General features: G+C 36.9%; 2 protein-coding genes across 4 annotated transcripts in view; one reads left to right on the top strand and one right to left on the bottom strand.

The window, feature by feature from the left end:
• The window catches only part of LOC139983124 (gem-associated protein 4-like), a 182073-nt gene that overhangs the window by 148799 nt on the left and 19781 nt on the right, over positions 1-13493 (top strand). The gene's annotated exons all lie outside the window — the stretch shown is intronic.
• Positions 1-13493, bottom strand: part of LOC139982857 (uncharacterized) — an 87263-nt gene that overhangs the window by 69086 nt on the left and 4684 nt on the right. For all 3 annotated transcript variants that reach the window (XM_071995993.1, XM_071996003.1, XM_071996013.1), the window contains exons 3-7: positions 12658-12924; positions 5242-5373; positions 2959-3114; positions 1833-1967; positions 551-697 (exon numbers count right to left, since the gene is read on the bottom strand). In XM_071995993.1, the coding sequence (XP_071852094.1) occupies positions 551-697; positions 1833-1967; positions 2959-3114; positions 5242-5373; positions 12658-12924 (837 nt within the window). The remainder of the gene's footprint in view (positions 1-550; positions 698-1832; positions 1968-2958; positions 3115-5241; positions 5374-12657; positions 12925-13493) is intronic.

Raw genomic sequence — 13493 nt, 5'->3', positions numbered from 1 at the left:
CCTAGCCAAGTCGAAACTACAAACTTGATAAGCCTCCTCCAATTCCCCCACTTAATACAACAGTACTGAAAAACACGTTCACCAAGGCTAGCCCCGGGAAGCTAAGCTAAACGAGAATCCTAAAACAAACCCAAGCCCAATAAATGTACGAATACCCCTGCAACAAACAATTGCAAAATATCGTCTCACCGAAACAAGTTCCCCACCTCCACGTAAGAACCGAAACGTAAGAACCTGACTGTAGTTCACAACCGTAAACTAAACCTTTAAATTGCATACACATGGCTGCCGAAACACCATCTGAAAAACAGCAACAGCCCAAACAAGATGGCTGAAGTAAATCTAAGTTTCACTCACTAAAAACGAGGGCGCTATAAACCAATTGAAGGAGCAAAGTCTAAACTGGAAATCAAATTTGGTCACAACAGTTAGATTGAAGAATGATGCAATCATGCGTGTACAGTAAGTACATGGCTCGGTCTGAGTGGCGCACAGTTACATTCAAAATAATAACATCGTAGTTTTCGACGTGATAAGTCGTAAGACATACTATTAATATCACATGCTAGGCCAGTCCAAGGTTCCGCACAACCTCTCTTACAATTCTCTTCCACATCTTGACAGTTATCGCCTGAGGTACAGGAGCAGGGTAGAGTGCAAAGGTCACCGTAAGTACCAACATGACATGGATTTTCAACTGAGAGCAAGAAAAAAAAGAGAAAATCAAGGTGTTATCACAAGGACAACTTACCACATTTCTACAGACACCATATCTGAATCAAAACAAATTGTGACCAGGAGAATATAAGATGTATATCTTTAGGTGAAAATTAAATCCAGAGGAAAATTTTATTTTTGACAGACAGATGAAAGAGAAACACATTCTAATATTTGCATCCTGGTGGAATTTGCAATCAGTTCCTATGTACTGTTTTTGAGATAACAACATTGCTGACATATTTTGTACTCTCAAATGGGAACTTGAAGCAAACAGGTGTGATGTCATAGAAAAGTACACTGACAAGTTTTGTGTTATATTTTCCTTTAATACGAACAGTCATCCAATTTTCTGCTTATGGTATGTAGCTACGTATATCTCAATATTACTGCAGACTACATTCTTATGGTGGTTTATTGTTAACTACAGATCAACAAATGTAAAGATTGAACCATATCAAAACCAGATCACAGCATGTCAAGTGGAAAATAAGTCAACAGAACAGTTTGCTGCGAGTGTGGTGCAAACTATGACATCATATATGTTTGCTTCAAGTTCACTTTATTGTACAAACTGTGACAATTATGATCAGAATCTCCATAGCACTATGTAGGAATTGCTGCTTGGTGGATTTCACCGGGATGCATATAAAACATGTTCCTCTTTTCATCAATGAAATATAAGTTTTATCTCTGCTGTTGTTTTGAGATATAAATATAGATTCTACAATTTAATAATGTAAACAGGGACATAGGAGTATGTTGTAATAAAAGGGAGTATCTCTCCCCCCCCCCCCCCCCGCCACCTCCCTCTTCCCTCTCCAATATGTTGATTATTAAAGAAAAGCAAAAAAAGATGGAGAAATTTTGCCCAGATAACATAACAACATTTAAAATGAAACGATTCGACTGCTCCTGAAAATATCTAAATGACAAGCAGATCAAATCATCAGTTAACCCTAATTCTGACCACTTACTGACCCCTGAAGTGTGGCCAATAACAAACAAACTAAAAACTGGGCAAAATATTTCAGCTATCATTTTTGGTTTTTCTTAAAACTTTAAATTTTCTGTTCCTATACCCTATTTCAGTTTTGGTCTGCCTCCCAAATTACCTTGACAGTTAACACCTTTGAAACCCTCTGCACATATGTCGTTGCTGCAGACACCAGTGTCACTGGCGCAACCCGACCCATCGGCACAGTGGCAGTCCTGTTTGCAATCAGCTCCAAACTTGCCGTCGCTGCATTCTGTAGATAAAATCCAAAACAGAAAGGAGCAATCAGCAAACTAATGAACCATATTAATTTCAAGAAGATCTCCAATAAAAATAATATTACTAGTACTTAAAGTACCATGTCCATTTGTACTGCGTGCTTACGTATTTGGTTTAAAACATAAGCTATGGCGGTAGAATCAATTAACACTTTCAATAAACACCGTACTACTTCAGTCTGAACATTGAGACCTGTGCGTGAAGGAGCACAATTGAAATATAGTCATATGCATAGAATAATGAAAAAACAGACTGAGATGATGTGGATTCTGTTAATTTGTTCAATCTGATGTTTTGCAGAAAACCTCAGGGACTAAGAAAAAAACCAATCAAAATGGAGCAGCAACTCATGTGATTCAGTACCCTGTCCAATCAGTCAATCAGAAAACACAAGCAGTAAGATCAAAATTAGCATTTGATGCATAAATAACTAAGATATAGGGTCCTATAGGGTAGATAATCAATTCAGCATTGCAAATTTAATCCTTCAATGATCTACAGGGAGAAAAAAAAGACTAAACCCTGAAAACAATTAAAAATTAAAATAATATATGACAAGGAAAAAGGATGAAAATTGTTCATCCAAACAACTAAATTCTCTTTACAAAATTCAGATAGAACAGTTACTTTAATATGTATGAGCTTTATATGTACTGTAGGCCTATTATTTGTATCAAAGTTTAGCCTCCAATATTTTATAACAACTTGGCAACCATTTAGCAGAGCTGTCCTGATTGATGCGTACACAGAATTGAAGATTGGGGAAGATCATTTCAAGGCTACATCTGAGCCTGTGAGATGGTAGAAGAAGGGAGAGTCATTTCGAACTGGATGTGAATGGTCAAAATATGGCTGACAGAGTACCTGCTCAAAATGTCAACCAAGCTTTCACCTTTGGCAAGATATAGTGAGAGTGCTCAGTTTTGTGAGGGGACAGGTAAGCAAGGAAGCAAAGTGAATCTTACCTGTCATACACCCAAGGCCTGAGTAGCCAGCCGGACAAGTACAGCCAAATGGATTTGGATAACATATCTGTGAACCCTGACAACTGGTAGCATCGTCTGCTGCGCCTTCGTCACATCGGAATTCACCGCTTTGTCCGAAAACATTCCGTCCACGAACTGTACAGAAGAAGGTCGAAATGACATACTAATCAATTTCATTTTTAAATCAATAAGCTGCATGGAGAAAACAGTGTCACCCTGCTGCCCCCCCCCCCCCGTGCCCCCACCCAAGGGGTACCTTTAAATCTAGATTATACTCAAAAACCAATAAGAAACTCCACCATAATTACTTATCAGTAAGTGAGAAGGAATTGAGAAATCCGGTCCAAGAGCTCAAATATTCAAAGCAAGAGGCTAAAATAATATTTTAAATTCCATTTGAAAAAAAAAACACGTTCCCAACAAGGGATAAAATCTCAGATAACTGTTCAATGGAATGTTCCTGCGTTGAAGTTAAACATTTATTAGCTGGACTACTTTGAAGGTTGACTTTATAGGCACAAGAAGTTCATTGTTTTATACAAAACCATTAAACAACACAGATTGTTATCAATAATCTTCCCAGGTTGCATTTCTAGATCAGTTTTAATATTTTGGAGAAATGACTCCAATACTTTAACAGCTGAGGTTCGCGAGGTTCATATAATGTTTACTGGACTATGTATGGACTATATATAGTCCTAGACAATGTATAGACTACACATAGTCCTGGACTATGTATAGACTATACATAGTCCAGTAAATGATTAACAGGCCATTACTGTAGGTCAGTTCCTCAGATGCATTAAACAATTCAATGGGGGGGGGGGGGAAGGAGACATTTTATGTGTTTACAATTTAGGTTACAATGTTGTCATGGACAAATTATGGTATCGAATACCATCCAATGCATGGTACCCAGTTTTTTGTAACATACATGATCACAAAGATATTTTTTCCAAAAGTTGGCCTTGTCTTTGAGGCGTGTGAGTGCCTAATAAAATGACTGTGACGAGTGTGGTTTATAACACACAGTCAAAAACCAGAGAACGAAAACATTTAGTGGTTCGGATGACCAAACAAATTCATTGTGTAAGCTGTAAACGTTTAACTACTATTCATGAACTTACAAGTGCACACCAACCCGGGGATTATATCTATTGACTTCATTGTGGCAACATATATAACGGAAGGTACCAGGAATCAATAATGATGTCGATGAAGTCTATTTAGTGACATACAGGCTAAAAACAGATGCATGCATGAATAATAATGAGGTTCAATTTTATGATCTCATAAGCATGTACACATAACTACATATTTACATTGTATTATTATGTTGTTGGAAGCTGGACATGTATGTAGTTACATTGATCACCATACCAAATATAAACTAAATCGGAAATACAGTTGCAGCGAAATTGACATCTTGAGAATTTTAGGGTCGGCCCTGCCCACTCATTAATATTCAAGAGATAGGAACCAGAAACAATATGGCACATCTATTCATTGTAGGTCATCTTTACCTATTGCATCAAGTATGACATTGATTTAACCTGTGCTTGTAGAGATATCATGTTTACAAGTTGTTTTGACCATATTAAGCCCCTAGCTGAGCCACTCATAAATATTAATGCAGAAAAGTTGTTTGATGCAAAGAACATCTACTTACTATGTTGTTACAAGTTACCATGTATGAATCAACTTGGATGTACAGTTGAAGAGATATTGACATTTTGAAAATTTGACTTTTAGCCCTATCTACTCATTAATATGCTGGATAGCCTCACCCCAAACAATAGGGAATTACCTACTCACCCTGACCAACATATAAACCAAGTATGACATATTAATCACATATTTCTTTCTTGAGATACAGTGTTTATCATCTTGGGGATCACATACACCCGCCAACTTGACTGCGTAGTTCTGATGGATGCAAAGCATCGGAACCAAACATTACATAAACAAAAATTAAAAACAAAACAATGAATCAACTCACCCAATGCTTGAATGGGTCTTACATTTGAAATGTACATACCCAGCTGGAATGGCCTGTAAGTCATTTTTCCCCCAAAAAAATATTGGAGTGTTATTGTAGCAAACATACAGTATATTTATATATAAATCCAACAACACTAGGAAGGCAGATACAATTTCTTTGTGGATCGAGCGTGACTTTGTAGCACTCCAGGTACTTTTAAAAACATATATGGCCTGTGTCATATATAGCACATAATTCAGCTCTTTCGATATGTATCTTACCGGTTTCACAGTGTCGGCCACTAAATCCAGGAGGGCATATGCAAGTACCATGCTTATCAGAACAAATACCTCCATTGAAGCAACGAGGACATTCTTCAGCACAGTTGGTTCCCCAGTGGTTAACATCACACTCTGGAATAACATTAAAAGAAGAGGATACAATTAAATACAAGGTGACCTGGACCTGCATTTGCCTGCAAATACACAATAAAGTAGTGCACGTGGAGTACGCTTGCATGTTAGGAAGAACTTTTCGGTTGTCGATCATGGTGTTATATTTTGCTGGGGGACAACACACCAGGGAGTATATATTGTCATGTAGGTACCTGCAAAGTGAGGGCGCTTGTGAGCGAGGTGACAGGTTAATTCAGAATAAGTTACAGATACTATATATGAAACTTTTAAGTTTCAATGTCCAGTCATGTAGGTATCGTTCACTTGGCAACTAATGCTTGGAATATTCTACAATGACAAGTAAATCTTTAGTAAAAGATATGGACACATTTACTTTATAGTTGGTGCTAACCATAATGCAGTGAAAGTAACGAAACTTTATTTATTCACATAAAGAGGATAAATTTGAAAGTCAATTTCAAAGAGCTCATCTGCATAATTAACTAAATGATATGTACAACAAATGCAGCAAATTACAACAATAATTACTGTTACTGTAAACAGGTCATCATTAAAGCACACTTTTTGCACACTTCATCGTTACCATGGAAACTATGCACAAAAGTTGTACAGCTAAAGCTTGGCAAGAGGCAGCTAGGTCACTAGGGCCCCTATACAGTCTCTGGGCTGGGATGAATCAGAGGGCAACGGAAATAAGGTGTTCTTATTTTCATCATTACATTTCCTTAACAAAAATAAATAAGATTTCACTTGACATCATGTGACATAATTGTCCTGCCCCTCTACCCCCCACACCCAGTCCTCATATGACTCAAGCGAGCTTCACGCCAATGTGCGTATAGCTAATAGGTTTTTGCCATCATTGGGGAGGAAGGGGATATGTTAATGAACCTGAGCTTGGACAATCCTAGGTTAATTATACTTCATTAGATTATCCTGACAGTTAAGCTCACAGAGCTAGGAAGCTCATTTTAATGTATCATGAGCAATACACTGTGCTTAATACATGTAACCCCTCCCTCCCCCCCCCCCAAAAAAATCAAACCACCTTACATATATGTACAACATTAAACTGTCATGGAAAATACAAGCACAACATTTGAAATAGTAAAGAAATTAATTCATTGCCTTGAACATGCATACAGCTAGATTTAAACTAATGCCTTGCACGCTTACAGGTCCTCTAACCAACTGAGCTATCCAATATTTACCAATACATAGAGTACACTTTAAGCTACTGTACGAATGGGTAATCTGTATAACCATGTACTACTATGAGAAGAGGGAGTGGACTACTTTGAGTAGATGGGGGTGCGGGTGGGTTGGGTTAAAGGGGAGCCACTCGCATTCCGCATTTTCACATATATAGTCAATTACACCATGGAGGTCTGTTTTTACCTCCATGATTACACTAGAATGTTTTATGTGCAGTGGCATTTTTCTGCCAGTGCAAAGGAATGTTGCTTAAACTTGATATCAATTCCACAAAGATGGAAAGTGGGAACAAATTACATTGGCCAGTAGACATTTCATGCACCCGGGCATTTTTTAACAAGTGGCAAATATTGTGGAATTCTTGGCCTTTTTTTGTAATTTATAATTAATAAAATATCTACATACCTAGATATTGTTTCTGGCCATTTTGTATTTATGTATAACATTTATCATGCAATCAGCAAGACAGCTATATATAGGTCAAATTTTGTAAAATAGTACACCAATAAGTATAATAAAACGGTTAAACCAGACTTTAAACAAAACCCTATATAAATGTGATGTATTACATGTATGTATATATTAGTTGTACATACCATTGTTATGTGAATTAAGTTGAAACAAGCTGCATGTCATATATAATACTGAAACGGATATTGAATGGCCCACAGAAAACAGGAAATGATGTCCTGTAGGATATGTACCCATGGATACAGCATCCAGGTATAAATTCAACAATCAGGCGCCTGCATGTCTATATCATGGCTAAGTATGCATGCAAGCTGGGTTTACGTATCACCACAGTATCAAGGCAACTTCGTATATACTCCACATGGTAACCATGACATTGAGCCTCCCAACTGCATGCTCAATTCACAGTAATTGCAGTCTAAATACACAGTATATATAATTTGGATTTTATCCAAACTTTATGTCAGCAAACAGTTTTGAAGCTTCTGAATTATGTCTCTTTTAAAATAATATCATGATGGATTTGCATACAAAACCTGCTCTAGTTTATTTAAATTTTTGGTTAAGACACCTAAGTATCAGTGAGCTTACAGTAGCTTATTTAAGACACTATCAGTGTTAGATCCTGGATGAACGCCAGCCTATTTCAAGCCTTGTATTTTTCGATAATTGTTCAGAGGATAACCCGGCAAGGGATGTGCATTCGCTCCCATTCCAATCGATAGCACAGAGCTCTAGCTGGGGTAGCACTACCTTGGTAGAAATGTAAGCTTAAATATTAGCACTAAGCACTAGCTGGTGTAACACAATATTGGTGAGAATTTAAGGTGCTCATAGAGCTCACAATAACTATTATTAACTGTAAAGTATTGCATTCCATCCACCCGAAAGTGTGCAGTACTGTAAACACCACCCTGCAATTTGTATTTTTTATATGGCATAGTGGAAGGGTGAACCATCATTACATGAAAAGTTGTAAATAACATCATCCAACTGTGCCATTGACATCTAAATAGTGGGACTGCATGGTTGTCAGGGTAACTGTGTTTATTTAGAATCTTAGCGTACATACACTAATTAATTGTCAACTAAAAGTCACAGTTTTTCTCCTGGCTTTTGTTTCTTCTGTTACTTGCAGTCTTGAACCATATTTCAACAATTATCCGTATGTTTTAATTCCAAAAATTCTAATTGGAAAACATGTTGCAATAATAACCACCAAAGGTTCCAAGTTTTGACATCTATTTGAAGGCTATAACTGTTTCCTATCATTGAATGCTATAGTTATCGTGTAGAAAACTATACTAAACATCTTTACACTTGTATTTAGAACATTACGTATAGCAATTCTGTAATGGGATACTGGATAATATAGTCACCTGCTCCACTGACTTTCCCGATTTTCAAAACCCCACTTTAAATGGCCATTTAATACCTCTCAAGGCAGGGTGCCTGACTTCCACTGGGTGAAATTCTTCCATTTGTGACAATGTAAGGTTTAATGTTGTAAGTATAAAATTCATAGTAAGAGCTGTATGATCATCATGCATCGCAATGTTTTTTTTCTTTTTTTTTTGGGGGGGGGGGGGTTGCAGGTATGCCTTAAGGTACAGTTGTACTAATGAATATAAAATTGGCCAACAGGAAGTAAACAAAAAGTGCCTCAAAAATATTAACATGATGTGTAATATACTGACACCTGATGAATGCTTAAAGGCATTGAAGACTCGCCCCATATCGCGTGCCACCCTCTGGAAAAGCTAACTTTCCGTTGCTTGCAAGTGAAGTTTTTTTCTTGTCGCTACAAAATGCAGACAGTAATGAAACATGATACCTTGTTATCTTTTATCTAGACCTGAAATGTCCATCGTTGCTATGTACACTGTGTCGTGGGTATTGACCGTAGCTGTATGTATTGACTGTACACTAGTGTCTAATTACAGACGGTAGCAAGCTGTGTGTGTATTTTCTGGGATCGATGGTGGTGTCTAACACTTCTGTTACACCTCATTCGAAACTAGGTCAGATTACCGGCATGAGACGTATCTTTGTGGGCGAGTCTTCACGCCCTTTAATGGACATTTGTTTACTATTAATGAAAGAATGCACTACTTGAGTTTGAAGTATGAATTAGGTTTCCCCAATTTATCATCAACCTACAATTAATGCAATATGAAGCATCATACCACATAATATGCCCGAGTATGTGATGGTCTAGCTACCGGCATACGTTCTTTAAAGATTAGCTCTACTTTCAGTCATTTGCAATATTTTATGAAATCAATAGGAATTGACTTTCACTCACAGTATATGTTCACTGCATATATCAAATACATAGACTGGCTTGGAAATTTACATACGTCCATTTTTAACCTGTGTCAATCCCACCTTCTCCATATGTGTTCTGATATACAATATCATAATATCGTTTATTTTAAAATATAGACAATACCAATAAAGTTGATACATTTCCTCCTTTTACCCTCCCATCTCTCCTCCAAGCTGTTTCAAACTTGCGGCTTTCTTATAAAAAAAACATCAAACATCAAACAAGATGGCTGTTAATCGGTTAGTTCAAAACTGCTTGATGTTTACTTGATGTTTATGAACAAGAAACTGTGACACCGATGTACAGTAGGGATTAAAATTCTAATTGATTTATTTAAAGCAATTATTGAGTCTGCTCAGTCCCCCCCCCCCCCTCCCGGATGCTTTTAGGTATTTCTTAATATAGGATTGCAAAATTAACCAAACTACTATACGACAATCTTCTAGATTTGTTCACCAAAAGAATGCAGTCGAGTGTCGGTAACTGATGGAGTCATTACATTTCATAGTAGTAATAACACACATGTGACTTTTAAAAGGCAAATTTTCCACAGTTTGGACTAAATGCTTCACAACTTGACGATGTAAAACAATTGACTGACAAGCAAACTTAACATATGAGTTACTTTGTGATGACGATTTAACTATGGACTAGTATTGAACTCAAGGAAAGAAATAAATAATTTAGGTATTCATTGAACATTATCTATAAATATGCAAAGAAGTTAATAATAAATAATATTGCTCCTTAACATTTACATTCTAATAGCCTAGTCTGCATGTGTACAGGTTAAAATTAGTCGGAAACCCGTTCCTAGGGTATAGATTCGCTTTTCAAGAACTATCACTTTGGAACACAGAACTGCAAATATTAAATGATTTTGGATTTGAAAATTCTCTGTCAATATTCCTAACTATTTTCCTCTTCAATTAGCATATTTTTGTGTCAATGTAATTTTCAGATGGCTGTAAATTATTGTTATGTCAACGTAGTTTTCAGACGGCATTAATTTCTTTTGCCTGGAATGACATAAAATTCATCTTAGTGCCATGAATCTCGATGAGAATTTTTCAAGAACTGTTTTCTGGCAATACTCCCAATATATTAGACATAGGCCTACTGCGGATATAAGTAATTCTTCCCAACACATTTCGTCCGCAATCCAAAATACATGTACGACAATATTATAACTAAATTCTAATGAAGACAAAGTATAAGCAATAATTGTAAGCCTGATTGAAACAGCCTGGCATGATACAGTTGAAAACCTTACTGAAATAAATAGACTAATGCAGTGGCTTTGTAGCAATACTGGAATCTTTCTGCACATATAGATCACATAGTTCAAAACCACATCCTCATGGCATGTCATATGGAATTTTGCCAATTGTTGTGGTATTTTTTATTGCGAAAGGCATCTGGCAACAGCATCTGAGTGAATGCTTGTCGAGGCTGAAAATGTTCTTGTCTTATTTAACCATAACTCGTTTATTGAAAGAGGAATTGTAAAAATTTCTACAAGACAGAACGAAAATTTTATGAAATTTGAAATACAGAAAACGTTGACAACTGAGCAAAGATTTACAGTTTTATATGATTGTAGGATAAATCAACAAGAACATATAATAACAGGAAAGTATTAATGTCTTTGCAAACAATTTGCCATTATGACGTCACAGACCCCCTATAGTGTTGTGCTGCAATTCCACTCCAGAGAAGAATCAAAGGTTCAAGGGTATGCTGTACTGGCCCCAAATATGCTAGATTTTGGGCAAAGTTCTTAAACTGTCTTTTTTACAACCTTCAAGGACGATTTCCTCACTGGGACATACAGTCATCTTGTGTGCTCCTTAAAACTGTATGAGAACAATTTGGAGAGTTTAGACCTCCAGGAAAGTATATACCTTCTTGAAAACTTCTAGCAATAATCGCGTGCTATAACTTGGGGTACAGACTACCTTAAGGCAGTCAAAGGAGTACATTCGATTGACCATATCTTGAGTTTGGAAAAAAAATATATTTAGATGAGGATAACATATCTAAAAGCGTGGGATCATATTTTTCCTTTCAATATATATAGGTGTCACTTTGTCTGCCATGGAAGAATCTCTTTCATTGTTATAAACAGTCATTGTTATAAACAGTCATTGTTATTATCAGTCATTGTTATAAATTAGCAGCGGTGCATGATCCAGGGAGAAGTAGCAGCTCCCTGCAGTAACCTGTGTGTTAAAAGACACATGTATGCTACTGGTTACAGTACTGTGGGTTATGTCTGCCACAACACGAAAGATTTACAGACACGATCAACATTGTCCTAATCACTCATCTAAGCATTAGAAATCATGAAAATAGCTTCAAAACCAATCAAAATCCATCAAAGATTGACTATATCTTAAACTCATTTCACGAAGAAGCCATCATTGGCTTATCAAAGCCACAAATGTATATATCTTTAATACAAACGAGGTTTTCAAATATTTCAACAGATTTTGAATGAGGGCTACCACACACAACAAATGTACTAGTATACTAATGTATCAGCTAAAGCTACAGTGTCTGTTCCACGTAATGTACTGTATCTGTGTATCTGCAGTTGTTCATTTTTAGACCATTCGCGCTGTGTCATGATATCAGGTACCATCACATTTTCTCTGTACTATTTCCTCTCTTGGAGTTGCACCCTTCTTTCCTTTCGGTAAGCAGCGGATAAACTCTAGACTTATTGCAGAGCACCATCACATACAGATCTAGCATTGATGTAAACATTAATCTGACAGGTTCATACTTACTTGGAAATAGACTGCAAGAATGCTTTTGAAAATAATATATGCAGTAACATTTGAAATTTGATGTGATAGCTGGAGGGTCTAAACCTCATGCAGACTGCAGCAAATGTCCATGTAGCCAGTATGCAAAGATGGAAGTAGACTAAGGCAATCAGGTGTGATGTGTAAGCTGGAGGGTCTTAACTCTATGCAGAACGCAGCAAATGTCCATGTAGCCAGGATGCAAAGATGAAGGTAGGGGTTCAAACAGATTTAATTATTTGTAACCAATATGGATTTTGAAAAACAACAGAAACTCTTGAATAGATGAAAATGTTTAAGGTATACTCAATTAAGACACAAGTTCAGAGCTCACAACCTATTTCAGAAAGGTTCATCTGTATATTACTCCAAAAAGTTGTGTCAAAACATTGTTAACAGAAAGTGATTTGTTTGACGTTTTTTAATGAAAGAAATCAACCGTCGAGCAAAACTTACCTCTGATAATAACGTTCATTATAGCAAGATTGCTATTACTGTATCCTCCACTTTGGAAAGATTCCATTACAAATGAGTCTGAGAGCTCGGAAGTTGGAACAGTGCATGAAGTAGTTCCAGAACATGTACAGTCATCCAATGCTGATCTACAGAAACGTCCAACCCTGCGCCATCTCAGGGTTGACTCCTCTTCTGATGTTGACACAGAAACTTGGGCATTATCACCACGTACCACTACTGTAGAGTACTCAACTGGGGTGATAGGTGCTAAAGTTAAAGAAAAATTTAAGATATAGAACTACTAACAAGATATATATTAAATTTTGGACATACTATTTTCATTCTATTTTCAGGGTTTCAAGGTTAAAGTTCAAGGTTATATAGGTTTATAGTCTTGTATGGGGGCAAGGCCTTTCACATGATCTTACAACAGTTAACTGCTGGTCATTGGTCATTTGTCTCACGCACCCACTCACCCAAGTGTTCACAATTCAAACATTAGTCCCCCTCAGGGGAAGTTCCATAGGGTGCAACCACAAGTCGGCACACCACCTAGTTTACAAGTTACCACACAAATCCCCATTGGCACACCTGGGTGAAGAGAGGCAATGGAGCTAAAGTGCCTTGTCCAAGGACTCATATCTGGCAAGCTGGACTTAAACCTGCAATCCCTTAGATCGCAAACTTCGTTGCCTTTAATAGCCATTTGACTACAACGCTCTCCAAATTCAAAAGGGCACAATTTTAATACATATCTCGGCACTACAGGGAAATTGCATGAAAACAAAAATTCAATCATTCACTTATGTATATTACAAACTTAGGAACTTCCAACT

Source organism: Apostichopus japonicus, chromosome 2, assembly GCF_037975245.1.
Source record: "Apostichopus japonicus isolate 1M-3 chromosome 2, ASM3797524v1, whole genome shotgun sequence".
Lineage (NCBI taxonomy): Eukaryota > Metazoa > Echinodermata > Holothuroidea > Aspidochirotida > Stichopodidae > Apostichopus > Apostichopus japonicus.
The sequence above is the reverse complement of the archived record's forward strand: the minus strand, read 5'-3'. Positions and strand labels throughout refer to the sequence as shown.